Below are 25,747 nucleotides of genomic sequence, written 5' to 3' on the forward strand. Positions count from 1 at the left end.
GTAGGAAATGTGATCTGTGCAAAATGTCAGAGACGTGCAATTTTTGCACACATTTTAAACCATTAAAACAAGCTACATCAGTTAATTATTTTAAAGATAACATATTCAGCATAAACCTGCAGTCTAAGCAGAGAATTAAATATTATTTTTTAAACCTTGATTTCTCGTCTCTAAGAGTAATAAAACAGGAACACAATAGGATGCTATAAATTTGATATTTTACACTGTAAAAAAATATGAATACTCTCTGCTAACTGACATTTTTGGAAAGATGTAACTGCCATGTTCATTTCCCACTCTTAACATACACCTAATGAAATCGTCAGTGCTCATAATCAGTCAGTGAAAACTTAAGACTAAATTCAATCAAGTTCTCTCCATCTGTATTCATTCACTTTATACAAACGGAAATGTATTGTTTCTTCAATTGATCCCTAATTACTTAAGTTAAATTAAAATATAATGGTTTTAAATTGTCTAAATTACTCAGTTCAGTGGAGGTCAGTTATATTCTCAATTCAACTGGCTTCAACTCCGAAATGATCTACTTTAAAAAACAAAACAAAACAAATTTTCACACTCAAACTAAAGGATAATTAAAGCTCTTTCACAAAAGGCCCTCTAAGGTGGACGTGAGGTCTAGATTAATAACAAAGCCATGTCTGAATGTATTTGACTCAATAACAGTTCAAATGTCAGGTGTCGCAGTGTTTGAAAAGCCATTTCCCCGTTTTATAGACAGAAAGGAATTTAACCTGAGATTGCACATCTGGTTTATACAGTAATGTGGCATAGCAGTTAAAGCTCAATAGTGGAAAACAAAAGACTGGAGTTTCACTATCTATTATTAATTTTACAGCAGGACTAAAGTTACTCTAAGTCCAAAAATGAAGTTTCAGTTCTTTTCCTTTTATGTACTTAATCAACAGGCAACTCTCATTCAAACCCCATTCCACAGATTCCTCTCTCGGTCATTAGCAGGAACTTGTTTGTAGGTTTCTCTTTGTAAAACATAGAGGTTATGCTGGAATGATCATGAAATCCATCATCATTATCATCGTCAGAGCTAAGAACTGAGGACTCCAGGACAGCTGACTGTTGGTCATTATACAAGTGTATGTATAATTATTAAACAATAATATATATATATATATATATATATATATATATATATATATATATATATATATATATATATATATATATATATATATATATATATATATATATATATATATATATATATATATATATATATATATATATATAAGAATAAATATAAGAATAAATATTTTGCCATTATTTGGAACAGTGGTTCTTGAAACTGCTGGATTCAAAAAATGTATTATGGTTAATTAATTTATGCATATCGACACTGAGTCAAAAGGTTGAGATTTACAGTACTGATTTAGAAAGAGATTCTGTGATTTGCAGGATGTGCATATGATGTGATAAACAGGGTGCGACAGTAATTTTTCACAGCATGAGTAGGAATGAGCAGTGGGTAAGCAGCTGATCTGAGGGAAGATCATTTGTGATTGAGGTTTGGAAAGATAGACTTTAAGAGATTAGAGATGTGAGCAGTCTGGACACTCCAGTATTTATTTATTTATTTATTTATTTTTTATTTTGGGGGAAGTCGTGGCCTAATGGTTAGAGAGTCGGACTCGTAATCGAAAGGTTGCGAGTTCGAGCCCCCGGCCGGCAGGGATTGTAGGTGGGGGGAGTGAATGTCCAGCGCTCTCTCCACCCTCAATACCACGACTGAGGTGCCCTTGAGCAAGGCACCGAACCCCCAATTGCTCCCCGGGCGCTGCAGCATGGCTGCCCACTGCTCCGGGTGTGTGTTCACGGTGTGTGTGTGTGTGTGTGTGTGTGTGTGTGTGCATTTGTTCACTACTCACTGCTGTGTGTGTGCACTTGGATGGGTTAAACGCAGAGCACCAATTTCGAGTATGGGTCACCATACTTGACAATACGTCACTACTTACTTACTTACTTACTTACTTATTTTGAGAGACACACTGTCCTCTGCCGGCCTCAGTGATCATTACATTATAAAATAAACTTCATGCATGCACCAACCCGTTCTCATCAATCAGCGTATAAATAACACGGCTTTACACTTTCCAGTTGCGTATAATGCATACGCCAAAAGCCAATTTTGCGTGCATATGATACGCCAATCCTTCCCATTATCTTCAGTGGAGAGCAGATGCATCCAAACACCACGCTCATCTTCAGCGGAAGTGACGTCACCAGCGAGACTAGGTTCACCTGATGCGCGTGCACCTTCAAACAGGTAAGGATATCAAGCTTTTCCTTTTTAATGAGATCATTATTTTAATTATTTCAGTGTTTCTGCGTTGCCTGGCTTGTGCTAAAATGGAAGGGTTTGAAATAAATAAATAAATAAAACCGTTTTAAATCATGTTGTTACGGAAGCGTATTGTAATTTTTAATGAAAAAAGTTTTTGCTCTGTTTTTCTGAATTAACGAGTTAATTATCTTAGAATTACGAGATAATTAAGTCATTAATTCAGAAATACAGAGTAGATTTTTTTTTCCTCAAGTGAATGCAATACGCTTCCGTATGTTGTGACATGGGTCTTCAGCTTTTAGACGTGGCTGATGACTGCACTACAAATCAGCCAACCCAGTATCGCTTTATGACCATGAAAAAAGTCCACACATTTACCATATTTTTACCATAGTAACTGTTTCTCTACAGTGTCATGTGTAGTCAATGCACAGTAACTACAACATTTACCATGCTTCTCCCACCATAACTGCAGTTTTACTATGGTATTTGTAGGTATGGTAACCACAACAATTTAGGTGATTTTACCATAGTAACTGCGTTTACTGTCTACTCTTTGTATTTAAAGAACAGTAACACAGCTTCTACCAATGTTTTTACTGCATATTTTTGTTAAAGCACAATAACACAACACAGTTTTACTGTGGTATTTGTAGTTAAAGCAGTAATTGTACTGAAGAAATTATAAATCAATATTTTTTTCTGTCTTGCAGTTACGTCAGATCACATTCTCCAGCAGCTCTTTTAAGACATCATCTCTTGTAAAAGCCATCACTTATTTTTCCGAACTGTAATCTATAATTCATTTACACATAGTTTTGCTCTCTCGCTCTCTTTCTGTGCTTCGTGACATTTTTAAATCTCATAAAATAATTTTGACCAATTCTGACAGAAAGCTGCAGGGAACTTGAACTCGAAGCTCCCAATGCTGATCTTGAAGAAGCTGCCAAGGAGGCTGAACAAATCCTTCACAGGTTTTGTTAGTTATAATATCCTTATTTTATCCTTATTTAATAATAACATAAATATTTTGGTAACAGATCATTTTTAACACACTTTCTCAACATGTATTTCTCTTTGTTTTAGCTGAAAGGGAAGACCAAAGGAGGGCCTGTCCTGGGATTTGATTTTGGCTGTATTGTGCGTTTACGGAGAAGACCAAAAGCTACAAAGGCAAACACTTCCAATGGTATGTCTGTGTTGGTCTCAGCACCTTGACTGAACTGTTCTGCAGATACATTTTGCACAGCATTTGATGTTTCTTAAACTTTGCTTATCACACTTATCCCTCGGCCCCATCAGGAAGAACCCCCAACAAAGTGTCATGTAGAAGTAGTAATAATTCATACAATTCAACAAGTCAGCAAATTCATACAATGTTGTAGTAGCGTACTCGTACAAAATTCTACGACTTTTCCTCCTACTGCTGTCACTGGCCATTGCCTCAACTCTCATGCAAATTGTGCCCATTGTAAGTAGTCAGAGCGTTTATATCAAAGTTTATATTAAGTCCATTTTTTTTATTATTAACCTTAACAGATTAACAGTACCTTAACAGTCTGTCACATATCTGTCCACACCTCAGAGTCTGCTTTTCTTTCCATGTTGATTTTTATTGAACGCATCTGTCTAAAAAGCAAGAGTCTGGAAATGCTAGTTTAACTTGTCACATGACAAATCAGATCTTCAATTAATTTGGCCAAATCAGATCACTTAAAGCTGTTCACACCAAGAACAAGAAATCTAATGGTAAATATTTTAGCATGCACACCAACAGACGATACTGTTCTGTTTACTGTTATACACTCTGCAGTTACAGCATGTTGTTGTCTGCTATTTGTTGTTCTCAATGTTGTCTCACTTCCTGTCTTGCAGGATTTCTCATAGATTACTTGGTCCTTCTCCATTACCTCTCCACAACATCAGCTCTTCCAAAAGCTTCCACTTCTCTGTCATGTAGCACATTTCTGCTCTCAGCCCTTTATTGCCAACTTCCAGTCATAACATGTCTCCTTGTATTAATTTCTCCTCTACAGTCAACACTCCCATCTCTACTGTGAGCACTGCACTCCTGTCACAATCTATATATACACTCACCTAAAGGATTATTAGGAACACCATACTAATACTGTGTTTGACCCCCTTTCGCCTTCAGAACTGCCTTAATTCTACGTGGCATTGATTCAACAAGGTGCTGAAAGCATTCTTTAGAAATTTTGGCCCATATTGATAGGATAGCATCTTGCAGTTGATGGAAATTTGTGGGATGCACATCCAGGGCACGAAGCTCCCGTTCCACCACATCCCAAAGATGCTCTATTGGGTTGAGATCTGGTGACTGTGGGGGCCATTTTAGTAAAGTGAACTCATTGTCATGTTCAAGAAACCAATTTGAAATTATTCGAGCTTTGTGAAATGGTGCATTATCCTGCTGGAAGTAGCCATCAGAGGATGGGTACATGGTGGTCATAAAGGGATGGACATGGTCAGAAACAATGCTCAGGTAGGCCGTGGCATTTAAACGATGCCCAATTGGCACTAAGGGGCCTAAAGTGTGCCAAGAAAACATCCCCCACACCATTACACCACCACCACCAGCCTGCACAGTGGTAACAAGGCATGATGGATCCATGTTCTCATTCTGTTTACGCCAAATTCTGATTCTACCATCTGAATGTCTCAACAGAAATCGAGACTCATCAGACCAGGCAACATTTTTCCAGTCTTCAACCGTCCAATTTTGGTGAGCTCGTGCAAATTGTAGCCTCTTTTTCCTATTTGTAGTGGAGATGAGTGGTACCCGGTGGGGTCTTCTGCTGTTGTAGCCCATCCGCCTCAAGGTTGTGCGTGTTGTGGCTTCACAAATGCTTTGCTGCATACCTCGGTTGTAACGAGTGGTTATTTCAGTCAAAGTTGCTCTTCTATCAGCTTGAATCAGTCGGCCCATTCTCCTCTGACCTCTAGCATCAACAAGTTACAGTTGTTCAGATGTGAAATTAACTTTTATTAACGTAAAATCTGAGCTGTCTTTGTAGAGCTGTTCATGAATGCAGTCTTCACAGTAGATATCTGATGTTGTTCAGGCAACAGTGCTTCACTTGGTGGCCATAGAATTGATATCTTCATCAACTGGCTTCGTCCTCCTTCAAACAAACAGAAAAAAAACAATAAGTAAACAATAACGCTAGAGAAATATTGTGGGTGAATACAGCTGTCAGTACTCACCATATTCAGCCATTTCCTGCACTAATTTCAGAGATGATGCACAGCTGATGTTCATTCCTCATTCGTCAGGACTGGTTTGATTGGCTTGCTGTGACTGATTTTCTTTGCGTTTTTGGTCTTCAGCTGTAAAACAAGAAAATATATATTGACCCCATGTTCAATTATTATTTGTAAAACAAGAAAATATATATTGACCCCATGTTCAATTATTATTGTTGTTTAATCATAAATTAAGCAGCTATAATAGTAAACTTCAAGATCAAGTTCCCTGGCAACTCTAGCAGGCTCCTGAGTTCATCTGTATACATCGGATTCGGAGTCTGAGAAAAGGCCATCATGCAAACTCTCCGTTACAACGGAGTATAAAAGAGTGTGAGTGAGTGACGGAGTAAAGGAATAAGATGAAGAGAAATAGGCAGAATTTTGGGTGGAAGTTTAACAGAATGAGAGGAAAACTGAATTAGAAAATCTGTATTCTTCAATAGCAAGCTAATATGAATTATTTAAAATATTACTACATGCTGACAGTATTACAAGCAGTTTAAATTTGATTTGGCCAAATTAATTGAAGATCTGATTTGTCATGTGACAAGTTAAACTAGCATTTCCAGACTCTTGCTTTTTAGACAGATGCGTTCAATAAAAATCAACATGGAAAGAAAAGCAGACTCTGAGGTGTGGACAGATATGTGACAGACTGTTAAGGTACTGTTAATCTGTTAAGGTTAATAATAAAAAAAATGACTTAATATAAACTTTGATATAAACACTCTGACTACTTACAATGGGCACAATTTGCATGAGAGTTGAGGCAATGGCCAGTGACAGCAGTAGGAGGAAAGAATGAATGGGGCCATGTATCGTGAGATTTTGAGTGAAAACCTCCTTCTATCAGCAAGGGCATTGAAGATGAAACGTGGCTGGGTCTTTCAGCATGACAATGATCCCAAACACACCGCCCGGGCAACGAAGGAGTGGCTTCGTAAGAAGCATTTCAAGGTCCTGGAGTGGCCTAGCCAGTCTCCAGATCTCAACCCCATAGAAAATCTTTGGAGGGAGTTGAAAGTCCGTGTTGCCCAGCGACAGCCCCAAAACATCACTGCTCTAGAGGAGATCTGCATGGAGGAATGGGCCAAAATACCAGCAACAGTGTGTGAAAACCTTGTGAAGACTTACAGAAAACATTTGACCTCAGTCATTGCCAACAAAGGGTATATAACGAAATATTGAGATGAACTTTTGTTATTGACCAAATACTTATTTTCCACCTTAATTTGCAAATAAATTCTTTAAAAATCCTACAATGTGATTTCCTGGATTCTTTCCCCCCATTCTGTCTCTCATAGTTGAAGTGTACCTATGATGAAAATTACAGGCCTCTCTCATCTTTTTAAGTGGGAGAACTTGCACAATTGGTGGCTGACTAAATACTTTTTTGCACAACTGTAAATGTTGTTAATTAATATTACAGAGTACTTAAATGTACACATACACTGTGACAAGGACACTATAAATAAAATGGAACCAAAGTATGTAGATGGACATTTTCAGATGATTGTGTAAACTTTTGTTTTTATAGGTGGACTGAAGAAAAATGCAATGACCAAGACCGTGAACCAGAAAGACATAGAAAAGGCACTCTCAAAATGGTTCACAGGGGCGGAAAGAGAGCAATCAGGTCACAGCAGTCTTCAGGACTGTAATCAATTTTGTGTGGCCATACAACTGTATTGTATGCTAAACAGAGTTTTTGTGTTTTGTGTTGTCATTGAGGTTTTAAAATGGTTTCTTAAAAGGGATAGTTAACCCAAAATTTTAAAAAAACTATACTATCTGTTCTATTGATTTAAACCAAGGGTGTCAAACTCTGATCCCGGAGGGCCACAACCCTGCAGAATTTAGAGGCAACCCTAATTAAAAGCATCGGATCCAGCTGATCAAGTCCTTCAGGCTTATTTGAAAACTAGATGGTATGTGTGTTGGAACAGGGTTGGAACTAAAATCTGCTGGGCTGTGGCCCTCCAGGAGTTTGACACCCCTGCTTTAAACCCATAAGACTTTCATTCATTTCTGAAACACAAATGATGTTTTTAATGAAATTAAGACATTTCTTTCTCTCCATTGAAAGTCTATTCACGACTTTTCAGACCACGTGAATTAAAAAATGAAATAATTTCTTTTGGGTTTGGAGTAACACTAGTTTTCATTTCTTGACTGTTGATTTTTTCATTTTTTTTATTAATATTATTTTTTCATTGTTACATAAGTTTGGTTATGTGAAATCAGCTGTTGGGATAGCATCACCCTGTTTTAAATTAAACTGGTAACGTTGGTGTTTAACACTTTACAAAAACTTCAAATTTTATTGAAAATGTCTGAATTATAAAGTATTTGATATACTGTACTTTTACATTTTAATTTCTGATTTATTTTTTAAATTGCACCTTTCATGATTTGAGATTTTGTAGATTAATGAACAGTGGAATATTCAAGCAAAAGAACTGACATTTACCTAACTAAAATACTGATTTTGCTTTCATCAATTATTCATTTATTTTTCTTATCACAGGTAAATTAGAATTGATCATTATAAATACTGTTCAGGCTTGATGCGTCAAAAAACCTAATAAGAACAGGGACATATACTGGGTGTATGCCATATGGGTTTCAAAACTAATGTATGTTGCCCAGTTGGGCCCCATTCAGGTTCTATATGAGATTTATGTGGGCTAATTCATATAGGGCCCAAGTGGAATCCGCGGACAAACCTATCTAGGCCCCACATATTGGCCCCATCTTGGATTGTTAGCCGGGTCATAAGTGGGACCAATATGGGTCTTATGTGTGTTGCCCAGTTGGGCCCCACATTAGTCCCAGTCAGGCCCCATATGAGATTCATATGGGCTACTTCAGATGGGGCCCACATGGAACCCATGGACAAACCCATATGGGGCCCGTGATAGAATGTTGGCTGGGATGGTCTAATTCTGTGCTCATGTAGAGGCCTTATATTAGAAAGCTGCTATTAGAATATTTAGAAGATGGAAATATGAAGACTAAAAGCACCTCATTACATCACATGACATTTCAAGTAGCTCACGGCAAACCAACTGAATATGAGCTCACGCCACAAGACCTTTTACATTCATAAAACTGTTTGTGATCTGGGTAAAATGCAAAAGACATACAATTTTGCACATTTCAAATCACCAAATCAACTAGCTACATGATTTTATTATCAAAAACAATATAATATATTCCACTTAAAGATAAAAAGTTTTAAAAATGTTTGGTGTTTAGTACTGCTGCTGTTGTACCATTTGTCTGTACCATATGTCCTTGACACACATCAGAAAATACAAGTACACCATAAGCACACAATAAAAACACAATGGAGAGGAACTACTAAAGTACTTAATTTATTTCTGATAGAAAAGGTTTTGCTTACAGAAAAATACAAACCTTTGATTTAATCAGTGCTTAATGCGAATTCTATTAAAAATAAATACAAAATGTACATAAATCATTCTCATTTACTTTGGAATAAGTAAATTACAAAAAACATAATTATTAGATTTACAAAGCATTGTAATGGTGTACAATTCACATGAATCAGATGCTGTGTGCATAGATAAAGTCTTGTAAATATAGACGAGAACAGGCAGCTTGGTATAAAAAAAAAAAGTTAATGTGTCTGCTAGACGATTATGAGAGGACTATGGTGGAAAATATCAGTTATTTCAGCTACTTTATATAACATTTGCTTCAATATTATACACTGAAGTAAAAAACAGAAGATCATGTGCTGGTAAACTAACAAAATAAACTAAATTAATAACTTTCATTGTTTTAACGTCAGGAAAGAACAAACACTGATTTGTCTTTTAGCCTGTCGGTTAACGATTAACAATTTTGGTGGAAACAGAAACACTACTTGTGCTTTCACCTAAAAAAATATATACAATAATTGCATAACTGAAAAGACAGAATTTCACAGTGCAGTTGATTTAGAAATGCTCTGCTGTATTATAATGCTAAATTACATTTGCTACAGATCAGCACTGAACTTGAATCTCATTTTTTTAATTCAGCATTTGTACTGAAATAGTAGTAATGCAAGTATGGCTGAAATGTAAATGATGTTGTTATATGTCATTATATATGTCATTATGTTGTTATAAATTGTATTTTAGCATCAGTGATGCCTCTGTGTAGAGCTGATTCAATCGTACCTGGAACTTACTCTGTAAACATAAGGAAACAAGAAGAGATGGAGTCTAAGCAAAGAATGAAATATAATCTCTTTTTTCAAACTAAAACTTGATTTTCCTCTTTCTCATCTATTCTCTTGGATCTGTTTAGATGCATGTTTTGAACTATTACCTGTATATCTCTTTGTATTGCTATACTACATTATAGTAACATGTACTTTTTATCTTCTTCCCCCATTCAGATGACTACCCTCTCTCTCTCTCTCTCTCTCTCTCTCTGCTAACTGGATTTTTGGAAAAATGTTCTCTGCTGTGTTCATTTCTTCTTCTAATACCTGATATCCATCATATTCCGTCAGCCTCTCTTAACACACTCCTAATGAAATCATCAGTGCTCGTGATCGGTCACAGGACCCTTAAAACAAAATGAGATCCTGTCTCTTTTCCTCCATCTGTTAATTCACTTTATTCAAAAGTTTGTATTTCTTCTATTAATCCCTAATTACTTAAACTAAAAAAAAAAAAAAAAAAAAAAAATTGTCTTTTCAGTTTCTAAACGGCTTCAACTCTGAACTGATCTCCTCTAAAAAAGGTTTGTTTTTTTTATATTAAAGGGATCATTAAGGCTTTTGTCATAAAAAAATCTCTAAGGTGGAACTGATGGCTAGATGAATAAAGCCATGTCTGAAATCTATTTGACTAACTGACAGTGAAAATGTCAGGTGTCTCTAAGTGTGCAAAAAACTGTTGTCCTGTTTTATAGACGCTTTAACCTCAGATTGTACAATCTGATTTATAATTATGGTGCTGTGGCGTAGCAGTTATAGCCCAAGATTGCGAATTTTAGAGCAGCACTGAAGTTATTGTGTGTTGAGGAATGAAGCATCAATGAAGAGGAATTCCAGATTCCTCTCTTGGGTCTTCAGCAGGAACTGGTCTGTAGGTTGCTCTCGGTGAGGATGGAGGTTATGCTGGAATGATCATACAATCCATCATCATCATCATCATCATCATCAGAGCTGAGCACTGAAGACTCCAGAGCTGACTGTCGGGCCTGCTGGATCTTCCTCCTGAGGGGAAAAAACAATACCATTTAACAGTAGTTAAATAAAACTCTAAAACTCTTTTAACAAATTTAAATAAATTATTGTGTAATTATTAAATGTTAGAGGTGTAACGGTACACGCATTCATACCGAAAAAATTCAGTACGGGTCTTTCGGTTCGGTACGCATGCGTACTGAACTAATCGTTCCATTTTTTAAAAACAATAAATGCCGTTTTGGTGCTCTGTGATGTGGCGTGACAGATGTATAATCGCTTCAGTTTTATCGGCAGCACAGAGCGCGATCATCCCTTCCTCTTTATTACTAGTTAAAGCGAAGAGTAAACATGAATGAACGTCGCACCCCTCACGTAATCACTCAACTAGAGTTTCAACCATTTAAAGACGTCATTAAAACAGCTTTTTTTGAAACAGCAGTGTCTATAGCTTATTTGCTAGAGAAATTAAGTCTAGTGAAGAGCATTTTGCGAAATATTAAACCATATACTTAATTATATTTCACTTTACCTGTTAGTGATGTCTTAATTGTTTAATGTGTTTAAATAAATCTTCTGTGAAACAAGTTATGATAGCCACTGTGTAAATTATTATATATCAAAAACAAATTGAAATTGTATAATTTAGAAGTTAATTTAAAAACTGCATTATGTGCAATTTACATGTTTGCATGCAATTTTTTTTAATTTGAGTGTTGATTATTATAGTTAAAAATAAATAGCAATTGAATTTAAGTTTGGGCTTTGTTGTTAATTGTAATCTTATAGTAAAGTAAAAGGACTCACTATAGTTTAGAGACCATAAGCTGAGGTAGATTTTTATCCCTAAGAAAATCGTAATAATTGAATTTATTTGAAGAAAGAGCAATTTGTTCAAGTAAACCATTGTTGTTTAGTTTTTTTCCTCATGCTGTACTGAAACCATACTGAACCGTGACGTCAAAACCGAGGTATGTACCGAACAGCCATGTTTGTGTACCGTTACACCCCTATTATACATGCAGTTTTTTAGCCTTGACATTTATTTTCATTTTATTTTTACTATTATTTGGAAGAATGGTCTCAATCAGGGAGCCGTAGCACACTAGGGGGCCTCAAGCACACTTCCAAGTAGGCCACAGGATGAAAATGTTTTTAATAGGGCCGGGACTCGATTAAAAAAATTAATCTAATTAATTAGAGGCTTTGTAATTAATTAATCGAAATTAATCGCATTTTAATCGCATATAAATATTTGACCTGAGAACAGTGAGTTCTTTTTTTTTTATATGGATTTATATGGATTTTTTTTATATGGATTTTTAAATTTCCCATCCACAGGGCCAACCAAAGCGGTCTCATCAGCTTCTTTGTCCATGTTCACTGTGGTTTGTTTTTGGCTGTTTCTCAATATGCGTTCTTCAGCGATCTTGCGTCCTTGTGTTCTCGTTCTACGTCATCATTAACCGCCGAAGTTCAGTTCCAATTCTCAAGAACGCAAGTACAGAGGATGCATGAAAGTGCCCGGATATGTTCTTGAAACTGAGGATGCATCGAGTGCAGACTTGAGAGAATCGAGCCGTTAGAAATCCCAGAAAACGCTGTGGGCGGTCGGTGTACGGAAGCCTGTAAGCTTTAAAGTCGCTCTCACAAATACTTAACGGCTCTTCAAGTTGAAAGTAAACATTTATCGTTTTGTTTTGGTTAATTTTAATAAAGTTATAAGACCCGGAGAAAGTCTGCATTTTTATTGGCATATTAAAATGAATCTTAACAGTAAAACATATAACGCTGTAAAATAAAACAATACAATTATATGAAAGTAATATCTATAATAGTATGAAATGTTTTAATAAGTTATGATATGACATTTTGTAATATTTATTGTTCATTGGCCATTTCTTATGCTGAGACTATGCGGTCAGTTACATCTCAATTCTCATAAGTGTGCGTTCTGTGTTCTCGCGTCCTTCCGAGTTCGTTCTTCCAAGGAAGCTTGCCAAGACTAGGGCTGGGTATCGTTCAAAAAATTTCGATATCGATACCGATACCTTGAGTTCGATACCGGTTCCTGAACGATACTTTTTCCGATACCAGTTTTATAAAATCAGTTTTAATAAGATTACATTATCTGAAAAAACTATTTTTTTTAGCTTGTTGATATTTATACAGACTCAAAGCCTCATCTCCTGAGCCACTGCACAAAGGAACAAAATATATACAACACAATAAATAAATAATTTTAATAAAGTTCAAATAGTTTTCAGTTTACACATCTGTTAGGCTACGTTTACATTAGTGCGTGTTCATTTTAAAACACAAAGCTCAGACAGAATCATCATTTCTAGGTTGTTAAAGACTTCAAGAAATGTAAAACCTTCATCCACTTTCATAAGTGGGTGTTTTATTTTCTTTCACCATATGTTTTATTGTTATTAAATTCTGGTGTAGTATGTCTAATTATTTGAATGCATAAAAACAACTTAGTTTATTTAAATTTATTCTTAAAATAGCCTAATAAAATGTTTTATTTTTCCTCAGAAATTCTGTGTTCTGTATCTGGTTTTCAAATGAAGACATAAAACATTCATTTAATTTATCTTTAAATTATTGAAAATCAAAGTTTATTTATTTTGGCAAACAAAGGGAGGTTACTATTAAAATTAAAACATGGAATAACTGTTGTGTGATCATTACTAAAAAAAAAAAAAGTTTTAATTTTAATAGTAGCCTAGTAGTAGCAGTATGTACTGTCTGCTGAACAATATTAATACCGTTAATATTAAAACCGAACTTTTATTTTGACGGGTTGCCTGGAATACCTTTACAGTTCTGTGTGTATATGAGATGAGTTAGTTTTACTCGAATCAAACGGTAAAATGCTCATGAAGTGACTTTCAGAGCAGGTCTGGAGATGTTGTTCATGTCCTCATTTAGTGAGGCGGCAGACGCTGAAATGACCGCGAGCGTCACGCACGCTTCAGTCTGTGTATAATAAACAAACCGCGCGATTTAAAGAGCTGACTGCTCCGTGCGCTTTCGAAACGCTCTCGCGGAGGTCAAACACTGATCAATCTGCACGTCGCCGTTTCTAGTCAAACACAGCTAGTGATGCAGGCTTATTGGCTCACTGATGTGATGAGATTAACCCCTTAGGTATCGAAATTTGGTACCGAACGACAAGACGTTTTTCGATACTCGGTGGTATCGAGGCAATTCGGTCGGTGCCTAAAAAGTATCGAACTCGATACCCAGCCCTAGCCAAGACCGGTCTCCACGAACGCAAGTCCGTTCTGACGCTAGTTGGTGCTCCAGTATAATCGGTCCGTCGAAACTCATCCAGTGAGAAACGTTCCGCGGTGCAAAAATAAGTGCGATTAAAATGCGTTAAAAAAAAATTAACGCGTTATTTTTGTGTAATTAATTAATCTAAATTAACGCGTTAAAGTCCCGGCCCTAGTTTTTAATAAATATATTTATCATCATTATTAATAAAATTACTATGAAAAATACTAGCAATATTATTCTGAACACTGTGTAGGAGCCATATAAATTTTCATGTTAATGTCAAATGACTGTGGGCAAAAATGGAAGTAAAATACAAATTTGTTTTGCAATGTTTTTTGTTTGTGGCATGTGCACACCTTTTTTGCATTTTTGACAAATATGGGCGTGCCATTAATTATTTGCAACACACATTTTTTGTTGTATATTCATTCAATTTTTGCCTTTAATTTAAATAATCTTCTGAACCCTCAAGAAATGCCTCAATGTTAGGCATAACATAACGGTTTTGGTTAGTATTTTTGGCCACTTCACACTGAACCAAACACACCAAAACAGCAAACTAGCCATAACTGCTCTTTATAAACAAAAAGCGTATTTATATGAAAAATAGTAAATATACTCCATTTTCTTCTCTCAGTCAAACATACTTACTTGAGCTCATTCTCTAGCGCTGTGACTCTGGACTGCAGCGCCTCCTTCTGTTCCTGCATCTCCTCCATGTCTCTGATGGCCTTCCTCCTCAATCCCTCCAGCCGCTCCGCCTCGGCCTCTCCTTCATCTAACTGCCTCTTCAGAGCCTTCACACGCAGAGTCAGCTGAAGAAAAACTCATGCATTAAACACACAAACACTCACGGGTCTCTCACACACACTGTTCTATATGAGCATATGTAATGAGTGTATTCTTCACCTGGTCTCTCTGCTCTGTGTGCTGATGTCTCTCCTCATCCAGGGTGATGTTCAGCTCCTTTAGTTTCCTCTCCAATCGTCGCTGAGAGGACAGCACTGAGTTCTTCTCGCTGTAAAAACGCAACAATATGCTTGAACCTCGGGACTTCCTTAACTTGACGTACTGCAATTTTTCTTATTGTTCAGGTGATGGTGTGAATTTTTTCAATGAAATTATTTATTATTCTGGCGCATATACAAATACATAGCTACAATAAAATGTTAAACTTTTTTTGGTGAAGCTAGTAAAATTAATGGCAGAGCAAATTAAAATCTAATCAGGCAAATAAATCAACTGAAAAGCCTTATTTTATAAAATATAAGTATCTGAAATTAGTAGTAGTTTTAAAGTAGAAGCTGTAGTTTTTGTGAACCGCTTTATGGCCTGTATTGTCTACAGTCTGTGTATTTTCTAGCAGCATAAAGTGCTTTCAATTAAAGAAGAGTGCTTTTCTCAAGCATTCTGTAGTGCTTTGTGGGTAATGTAATTGTTTCTGCCACTTCATGGTAGTGGTTTTAGAACCGCAGTTCATTAGGACCTCTATTTTTTTTTTTTTACCTCTCCTCTGCACGCAGTCGTTCCTCGAGGTCCTGGATTTTGCTCTCCAGCTGAGACACACCAGTAGAGGAACGTGACTGGCCCTCCATCTCAGCAACACGAGATTTATAATCCTTTATCTGAAAGAGATGCAGATTAGATGAAACCCTGTGGCCAATTTGAATGAAAGCATTGTGCAGTTAAAAAAGAAACGCTTATCATTCTTGTTAGCACAGAAACTCAGGCAGTACGACTATAGATCTGCCTTACTATTCAATAGTCATGTGGCGTACCTGTCTCTCCAGAGCGTTTTTGTCCAGCTCCAGGTCTTGTTTGGAGGATCGTTCTCGCATGAGCTCTGCACGCATCTGTTCAATCTACAAAGAGAGTAGAATTACCACCACATTTTGATTCAAGCATTTAGCAGATCACAGATCTGAATGTCTTGTAGAGGCACAAGGATAATGAAAGTAACTTTAGTTGACTAATAATGATGGGCACTACAATATAATGTATCTTTATTCTTATTTTTTAATTAATATATTATTTAATTGCATTCAGTAAACAAAGGCAGCATTACAGCTGTGTATACATTACTTTTCAGAAGTTTGAGGAAAGTAAGATTTGTTTTGGTAACACACTAGATAAAAGAACACATTTTCACTATTAACTATGAGACACTATTAAAGAGTTTTCCTTCAATAAACTCCTAATTTGCTGCTTATTGTTAGTAAGTAAGGTAGTTTTTGTAGCAGTTATCTTTAAATGTTGGGGGTTAAGGAATCTAAAATGTGGTCATGCAGAATAAGGCATTGATATGTGCTTTATAAATACTAATGAACAGCCAATGTTTTAATAGTTAATAGTGAACGGTGTTCCCTAATCTACTGTTTTACCGATTCATATTTTTTGATATTGATTAATATTGACATTTTCTAAAGACTATTTTTATTCAGCATTAAATTGATCAAAAGTGACAGTAAAGACATAATTTTTACAGGATTTCAAATAAATACCATTCTTGTGAAATTTGTATTCCTCCAAAAAAAAAAAAAACCCTTGAAAATAGTCAAACATTTCAACAAAACAAAAAACAAAACAAGCAGCACGACTGCTTTTAACATTTATAATAACAATGAGAAGAAATGTTTGTTGGGCACTAAATTAGCATATTAGAATAATTATTGAAGGGCCATGTGACGCTGAAGCCTGGAGTAAAATTCAGCTTTGCCATCACAGGAATTAGTGATATTTTAATCAAGAATTAAAAAAAATCTTACCAACCCCAAACTTTTGAATGGCAGCGTACCTGATCTCGGCTCCTGGTGATTCTTTCTGTCAGCATCTCTGCATTGTTCTTTTCCTCGTCCAACTCAAGCTCCAGGTGCTTGATTTTGTCCTGCAGGTGGAGACAGAGTGTTACCACATCATCACTATCACCATTACACCATTTCACTAAAACACCAGATGTGAAGGTGAAACACACCTCCAAGCTGCGGATCTCCCGCGAGCGGTCGTTTTGTGTGGTACGCTGTGTCTCGATCTCACTCTCCATATGTTTGAGGCGGTTGGTGAGCATCTCTTTATCTAATAAAGCATTGTCTCGATCCTCATAACTTGAGAACAGCTCTTTCTTTTGACGGGCCAACTAAAAACAAGCAAAACTCTATGACCACAAATTGTAGACGGATTAAAAATGTTTAGATTTTTAGGAGGTCAGTGTTGCACCTCTTCCTGTAGGGAATGGATGATGCTCTGTGATCTCTCCAGCTCACTGAGCTTCTCTTTGGCGTTTTTATGCGAGTCCTGCTGCTCTTTCCTCCACTTCTCTTTCTGTTCGTCCAGCTGAGCCTGCACGAGCCGCACCTCCTCACGGGATGCTGCAGACAAGCGCTCCATCTGACATACGGAAACAGAGGAAAAGGGGTGTGAGGAAGCAAGAAAGAGATAAGGACAGACATGAAAGTAAAATGATGCATGCCAGATTCAAATTTGTATCAATGAACGCATACCTCTTTATTGAGTTTGTCTGTTGCTCTCTCCTGCTGCCTCTTCTGGTCCTCGAGCTGTGCGTTCTCCTTGCGGACAGCGTCTCTGTCCTTCTCCTTCTCTTCCAGATTACGAGCCAGCTCGTCCCGCTCTAGGCCCAGTCTGGAGTTTTCGCGTCTGGACTCCTCCAGCTGCTGCCTAAGTTTCCTGGTCTCCTCCTGCTGCTCCTGTTCGGCCTCAATATTCTGAGACGTGCGCTCCTGCAACTGAGACTACAGACACACAGATAATGCGTCAGAGAAAAAGAACTACTGTCTGTTTTTGAATGCATGACATCAGCTAGTGATCTCAAAAGTGACAGAAAGGAGCATAAAAACAATAACTGAGTTTTCAACCATTAAAAGATTAGTTGACTTCGGGAATAAAAATGTCCTGATAATTTACTCACCCCCATGTCATCCAAAATGTTCATGTTTTTCTTTCTTCAGTCAAAAAGAAATGAAAGGTTTTTGAGGAAAACATTCCAGGAATTTTTTTTAGGAAACTGATCAATCGTTTTGCTAGATAAGACCCTTTTTCCTTGGCTGGGATCGTGCAGAGCCCTTTGAAGCTGCACTGAAACTGCATTTTGGACATTCAACCCACTGGGTCCCAATGAAATGGAGAAAAATCCTGGAACGTTTTCCTCGAAAACCTTAATTTCTTTTCAACTGAAGAAAAGAAAGACATGAACATCTTGGATGGCATGGGGGTGAGTAATTTATAAGGATTTTTTTTTTCTTTAAGTGAACTCACGGAGCGGCATCTTTCTTTCCAAAACCTTCACCCTTTCTATTCCCGTCTAGTGTAATGTGCTGCCAACCTCCGACTTAACCACCAAAACCCCAGACCATTACATCTTTTAAAATGCAACTGACCAAAAGCACTTAGCCACCCCACACTCACAAACCAGTGCACTTACACACACTTTTTTTTGTTGTTGTTAAATGAGGGAAAATAAGGTGCATCATTACATAATTATGTTAATCTGCATCCTAACCTCCAGGCGTAGGATTCTCTCCTTCATACGCACATTGGTTTCTTCGAGTTCCTTGTGGTCATGTGTCAGATTGTTTACTTGGGTTTGAGCAGAGCTGAGTTTGTCTCTCTCTGCCTGCAGCTCTTGTTCAGTTGAGAGCAGCTGATTGCGCAGTCGTCCCACCTCTTCTTGCATGTCACTCAACTCCTTGCGCAGGGCCTCCACCAATGAAGGTTCTGCTAGCTGCCGGAAGTAAATAAAAATCGTAAGTAAAACACAAACGGATGGTACCTGCTTTGATGCCGTAATACTGTACGGTACCTGTTTGGCCCGCTCGTGAGCTTTAGTCAGCTCTTCTTTATCTCTACGTGACTGGTCCCTCAATCTGTCAATCTCATATTTCTGCTCTGCTTCAAACTCCTGTTTGCTCTTCTTTAATAACACAATTTCCATTGTCTTCTTGTCAAGATCTGTTCTTAATTTATCCATATCTGCCTGGGCCTTCTGTAGGTCAGCACGGCAATGCTCAAGTTCCTATAAAAATACAACGAGTATTTTAAGTCTTGAAAACTTTTACTAATTTAACATTCATAAGCAAAAGAGCGTGTATATACCTGGCTGACTGTCTGGGTCTGTTTGGCATCTGGTATCTGCCGTTTCATTGTGTTGATTTCCTCCTGCAGATCTTTCAGCTCCTCCTCAGACTCCTCTTTCTCCATACGAGCCTGGAGTAACCTAACACACACATAATACAAACACAGACAAACACCATATGCAAAACACAAAATAGTTAACCGTAAGTGTTTAATAACAACCATGTACACAGTCTGCTGTGCATAGCAGCTATTAAAATGTCCTAAATGAGAACTTATTGTAATACGATTGAACTCCTAATATTTCCTGATGATGTTAATTTGGGTGGACAAGCTATTGATTTAGTGCCAAGATCCAAAATGTGAAACTTATTGTGAAAGTAATGTTGCTTATGTGCATTTTTTATTGGACTTTGTCTCAATTAATGGTACCATCTTGCTCTGTTATAGACAGGCCATTCAGAAATGGAAAAATTACTTTGGTGCATTTAAGTTTGTAGATTAGCGGAATCTTTTCTGAAAAAAGAAAAAACAAGCAGCAGGATTTTATTTCTTGATGCAGAGTATTTGTGATGATGAACTAGTGATGAGGTAATTGGAGTTGTCATACAGAAGGTATTACGATTTTCTGTAATGTTTAGTAATGTTAAAACTAGTTACTTTAAATTCAGTAAGGATTTTGTGTTTTAAAATTTTGATTTAGTACACAAAAAAAAAAAAAAAAAAAAAAAAAAAAAATCACAAAGCATTCAATAATTTATTATTGAATCATAATTTTAAACAAATCATCATTTGTTTAAAATTATAGTTGTGGGATCTTAGACTACAAGTCAGACTTACAAATACTAATTGGTTCAATCATACATCTACTGATAAATCTACAATTTTCTCTCAGCTAATCTGAGAGTGCCTCTCACTCTGCTTTGGGTTTAACCCGTTGTCCACTGCTCCAACAAAATGCATACAATGAAAAAGGAGAGACAAATACACATTAACAAAAAAGACAGAAATAAGAAATAAGCGTAATGCAAAAATTAATTAAACCGTATACCTAAACTAACTTGTGTAAGTGTGACTCACTCTTGTTTGGTGTTGCGTAGCTCTTCTCTGCTGGACTGAAACTGCTCTCTCCAGTGGTTTCCCTCATCTCTGCTCTCCTCCAATTGCTGCTGAAGAGACCTTAGTGTAGAGTTCACACGGTGACGTTCGGCTTCAATACTTGCCTGAGACTGAGGTACAGAGAGATAATCACATTGTGCATATGTGCAACATGATTCCTATGCAAAGTGCTGTGAGTTTATTCACTTCTTTCTAATTTACATAATAACAGGTGTTCAACAGGGTTCTGTCTTGGGTCCCTTTTAATTTCCTGTACAGCGTTGGGCGTGTACCTGTGAAACCTGCTCCATGCTTGCTCGTAGTCGCTCCATGTCTTGGCTGTACTGCTCTCTGAGAGCCTCTATCTCCTTGTCATGTGTGGAGACCTCATCTTTCAGTGCCCCCTTTAGAGCAGTCAGCTCCCTCTCTCTCTGCCTCAGATTGTCCTCCTGCTTCTGACACAGTGCTGCAGCTTCGGCCAACTCACCTCTCACTGCCATCAATTCCTGTAAACAAACAAATCATAATTATTTTTAATAATCTCAATACCAGCACAGCGATATCATTTTACTACTAGTAATTTGCCGTTTTTGTCAGCAGCCTAATATGTGCAGTACAGTATGTGTGAATGAAATATTGTAAGGGTTTTGACAGATTTAAAAACACTTTCACCTGTAAAAAACAGCAATATGGTGTTGATTTGTCATTACAAATTATTTTTGTTGCATTTGTGACCTTTTTTATCTCAGTCTAAAGTGTGTGTGTGTGTGTGATCACCATGTGCATAGTGTCAGCCTGAGCTTTGTTGTCTGTCTCTCTCCTCAGCTCCTCCTGTAGTCCTGCCAGCTGATCCTCCAGCTCTCTAACATGAGATTCTGCATTCACTCTGTCCATTCGTAACTGAGTTAACCTGAGAGAGAGAGAGAGATAAACAGATAAAACCTAATTTAACTATACATTATTTAGCAGATTCAGATGTGTGAATGTCTATGTTGGTAAACACACAATAGTGACAAAGGTATTTGTGTTTTTCTTACTCTGAATGTGTTTGGTGCAGCTCTGTATTCTTCCGTCCCAGCTGTTCCTCCAGCTGTACATTTTCATCCAGACATTTCTCAAGCTCCTCCTTCAAGGAGTCATCAGATCTTTTCACCTGAAATCCGAAGGGCAATGGTTATACAGCTATGCTCTTAAGTATACATACCCCTTTTCCCGTTTAAGAATATTTATAAAAATATTTATAAATTCATAAAAAATATATTTAAAAAAAAGATCAATTTTCTTTAGTTGTATTTGCGTTTCACATTTTATCATGTGTTGCCTCAAGCATCAACTGCTTGTAGTCATTTGTGATAGTCACTGTGGGGAAGAACTCAAATATGCTGGGGGCTTGAACCAGAAGTATGTAATTTTTTTTAACAGGAAATTTTGTGTAAATTATATTGACAGTACTAAATTATAACTTTATAATTATTACTTTGATTGCTGAATGGTTGCTTTTTATAATAGTTAAAATAAAATATAAAATTTAAAAATGCAATACAAATTATAAATTCATTAGGACAGTACTAAATAAAAACATTTTGCGGTAAACGTATGAGAAGAACTGTGCTATAAATTACTGTGCAACAGCTTTTCATGTAAACAAGGTATTACCAGATTATGCTCCAATTAGCTCAAACACTATAATACAAGTCCACCTCTATGATAGTACTTAGAAGACAGTAGTAATTAGTGGTTTGCTACCCCTGCTGAGACATATAGTAATAGGCTTGAGGATTTAATCCTGTCTAAAGATCACTATACTAAGTAATTGCTCTCAGAAAGAAACAACACAGTCCTTGCCTATAAAGCAAACAAGGAAGTACATATGAGAGTTTTAAATTATTTCCAAAAGCTCAGTATTGAAGACAAAGAATGATTATAATACTACTACACATACACACCCTACTGTTCAAAAGTGTGTGGTTAGTACCATTTTTTAATGCTTTTGAAGGAAGTCTCTTATCCTCACCAAAGCTGCATTTATTTGATTAAAAACAGTTAAAACTGTAATATTGTAATATCACATTTTAAAATAACTGTTTTCTATTTTAATATATTTAAAAATAGCAAAGCTGTTTTCATCAGTCATTTCTCCAGTCTTAGATGTCTTCAGAAAGTATTTTAATATACTTATTTGGTGCTCAAAAAATTATTTCTGATCATTATCATCAATGTCGAAAACCTAATATTGTTGCTTAATCCTAAACAAATAGAAAGTTCAAAAAGAGCATTCAAAAGAACAATTTATTTTAAAATAGAAATCAATATTATAAAATGTCTTTACTGTCACTTTGCTGAATTGTGAATTAATAAAATAAAATATAAAAATATTATAAATTAAAAAATAAATTCTATATTACAGACAACAAACTTCTGAATGGTCAAGTGATAATATATTATAAAATAAACCACAAGCTATTAAACCAACATTACATTGACTCGCCTTCAATAATTAATACCTCCATTAACATTTAGCACAGTGTGCAGGTTTTCTGATGCCTTTAACAGTATAACTTCAAGGTCTTTTTTTCGATTTGCTGCACCGGTTTAAAAAGTCTCAATTAACTTCAGCACAGGTACTCAGAAAATCGCCTATGATGTTAACTTGCTCCTGGCAGCAAAACCCAGACACATTCATCAGGCATTTATGTCTTCTCAGATAATTACATAGAAGCTAAATGGCCCACTGTTTGCTTCAGAGAGTAACGCTTATGACTTGCATTGCAAACTTATACAGTACATCACCATATGGTTTACTAACAATGTTCAAACTATTTTTTTTATATTGTATAATTAATGAGGTTTTGTGTGGTGGAGGTAAACATTCTTTCCTCCTTTCACCCTAAAATGTGCTCAGCTGTTGTAAGTGAGGTGGGATCCGCTGCCAATTCGTTATAGCTTAGCAAGATATGCCAACACCTAAAAAGCCATCAAATGTAATGCCCATTTTAGCAATGCCTGTCTGCACACTGAATACAGTGCCAACTGAGCCTACCTCCACAGCTAGACCGGGTGATTTTATCACTAGAGTAAATCACTCTCACACTGCGGACACTTGTTTATAGCAGCTTTTTAAAAATGGCAGATTTATTTGCAGCTGGGTTTAGTCAAAGTCAGATCTCTCTGTGGCCATCTTGGTAACACCCCGGGCAGCAATTATCTAAGCAGATAATACAAGTACATCTTTTATGTACTGGAATGAGGAATGATGGCAATATTCTAAACTGTCTGTCAAGATTATGCCTTCATAACAGCTCAAATCACCAATGAAATCAGCAATTCTATAATATATTTTGATTCTTTAGTTAAAAGCACACTAAAGTGCATTTTAAAGTAAACAAACAAGCAATATCTCTATCACACCTACTGGCTCTTATAACTGAAGGGCAAGACATTACATAATAACAGTCTCTGATTTAGTACACCTGAACAACCTTTCATAATATAAATCATTTATATATTATATATTAAAGCCTGAACAGAATATTGTGTCTTTTTTGTTTGTACGGTCACCAACTGTGCTTCAGTTCACCTGAAAAGCTGAACTGGTTGTGTCATACCATAGAGAAGCACCTGAATCACAAGTCTTTTTGTTACATGATTAGGTGTTGATATTTGTTTTATGTTTGAAAATTAAAGTGAAGAAATAGCAATGCTTCGAAATGTGACAGACTGTACCTTCAGTCCTTGAATTTTATTACAGATGACTCGAACTCTGTGCTTAATGACAGCATCTCCCTCTGTATTCCTGAAGAATTAGGAGAAACAAAATGTTACTATATGTTACACTGTATACTGCTGTTATGCATCAGAACAATGGTTTACCCCTGACGTAGAACATCGTAGATTATCTGCTGTATCGGATCTTCAGTTGAGAACTCTGACCCTGAACTTTGACCCTGGTCCATCAAAAGGTCAGGAGTTACCTAAATGGAGATAACAGTTTATTAAGCATCAAACACAACCCCGATAGAATATGTGCAAAACAACAAAGTAACATTCCTTAAACAGTCTAAAGAGTGGGCTACAATTGATACATCTGAGTAGTAACATAAGTGTGCACTCTGTCAGCTGACACCAACAAGCTAAATGACATCCAGTGCCAGAGAGAACAGAGTATCAGGTTGATGAATAGCTTTACTGTAACCTACTCAAATTACGCTCTTCCAAAACTCTGACAGCATTTTTAAGGGATGCATTTAGACAGCAATGCAACTACCACGTTCAAAGCCCAGAAAGGTGGTAAGGACATCGTTAAAATAGTCCATGTGACATCAGTGGTTCAACTGTAATTTTATGCAGCAACGAGAAAACTTTTTGTTAACGACTTTATTCAACAATTTCTGCTCTCCTGTGTCATACAGTGTATCCCTCTGCTTTTAAACAAGCTGCAAATTAAGGCTGAACCACTAATTTCACATGGACTATTTCAACGATGTCCTTACTACCTTTCTGGGCCTTGAACGTGTCAGTTGCATTGCTGTCTATGCAGGGTCAGAAAGCCTTCAGATTTCATCAAAAATATCTTAATTTGTGTTCTGAAGATGAACGAATGTCTTACAGGTTTGGAACAACATGAGGGTACGTAATTAATGACGTTTTCACTTAGGGGTGTACTCACTTTTGTAGCCAGCGGTTTAGAAATTAATGGCTGTGTATGGAGTTATTTTGAGGGAACAGCAAATTTACACTTATACAAGCTGTATACTCACTACTTTACATTGTAGCAAAGTGTCATTTCTTCAGTGTTGTCACATGAAAAGATATAATAAAATATTTACAAAAATGTGAGCAGTGTACTCACTTCTGTGAGATACTGTACATACACACGCATACATATATATATATATATATATATATATATATATATATATATATATTTTTTTTTTTTTTTAACTACAGGAATAATATTAACAAAATGTATTAATTTAAAAAAGTTCATTCAATATTGTATTTTTAAATATTAAGCTAGTTCGTTTAAAAAAAAAAAAGAAAAAAAAAAGAAAAAAAAAAAAGACTATTTTACCCAACATTTGCTTGTTATGTAGTTTAATGGTTAGAGAAGCATAATATTAACTTGCTAACACCAAAATCTATTGGAATCAACTGGGAGTTGAGCCTCCACTTGTTCATCAGAGGAACGCAGTCTAAATAAGATCGCAATGACAGCGGCCTACTGTATGTATACAGCAAAGCAGTTCACTAGAAGCCTAAGAATGGATGTTTGCATGCACTAATTTTAATCAGTTGGAATAACTGCAATCCGATTTCAGATTCTGAAAGTTATCAACTTTGCAATCCGATTCGCATATTAAATTTACATGTACACTACATGTATTCAGAACAAACCTTAAGCACGTAGTGCCCGGTCGCCGCATTCAAAAGCTGAGAAAGTACCCGAAAACATAACGTCACCGGAGCTACTACAAACATTA

General features: G+C 36.4%; 1 protein-coding gene and 1 long non-coding RNA gene across 2 annotated transcripts in view; one reads left to right on the top strand and one right to left on the bottom strand.

Moving 5' to 3' along the window:
• Positions 1-2,242: 2,242 nt before the first annotated feature.
• Positions 2,243-9,742, top strand: LOC306877659. Its single transcript, XR_013784893.1, has 5 exons — positions 2,243-2,302; positions 3,034-3,081; positions 3,213-3,294; positions 3,407-3,509; positions 7,125-9,742. It is a non-coding gene; the product is annotated as an uncharacterized lncRNA (long non-coding RNA).
• Positions 8,950-25,747, bottom strand: part of LOC306877658 (cingulin-like) — a 33,965-nt gene continuing 17,167 nt past the window's right edge. The window contains exons 4-21 of the mRNA XM_079429557.1: positions 24,138-24,238; positions 23,991-24,060; positions 21,305-21,420; positions 21,045-21,177; positions 20,561-20,773; positions 20,250-20,398; positions 19,191-19,311; positions 18,898-19,110; positions 18,598-18,819; positions 17,582-17,830; positions 17,298-17,468; positions 17,056-17,217; positions 16,879-16,968; positions 15,863-15,946; positions 15,591-15,709; positions 14,994-15,102; positions 14,736-14,899; positions 8,950-10,826 (exon numbers count right to left, since the gene is read on the bottom strand). Coding sequence (XP_079285683.1) covers positions 10,679-10,826; positions 14,736-14,899; positions 14,994-15,102; positions 15,591-15,709; positions 15,863-15,946; positions 16,879-16,968; positions 17,056-17,217; positions 17,298-17,468; positions 17,582-17,830; positions 18,598-18,819; positions 18,898-19,110; positions 19,191-19,311; positions 20,250-20,398; positions 20,561-20,773; positions 21,045-21,177; positions 21,305-21,420; positions 23,991-24,060; positions 24,138-24,238 — 2,634 coding nt within the window. The 3' untranslated portion in view covers positions 8,950-10,678. The remainder of the gene's footprint in view (positions 10,827-14,735; positions 14,900-14,993; positions 15,103-15,590; positions 15,710-15,862; positions 15,947-16,878; positions 16,969-17,055; positions 17,218-17,297; positions 17,469-17,581; positions 17,831-18,597; positions 18,820-18,897; positions 19,111-19,190; positions 19,312-20,249; positions 20,399-20,560; positions 20,774-21,044; positions 21,178-21,304; positions 21,421-23,990; positions 24,061-24,137; positions 24,239-25,747) is intronic.

The sequence above is a fragment of the Barbus barbus genome (assembly GCF_936440315.1).
Source record: "Barbus barbus genome assembly, chromosome: 12".
Classification (NCBI taxonomy): Eukaryota; Metazoa; Chordata; class Actinopteri; order Cypriniformes; family Cyprinidae; genus Barbus; species Barbus barbus.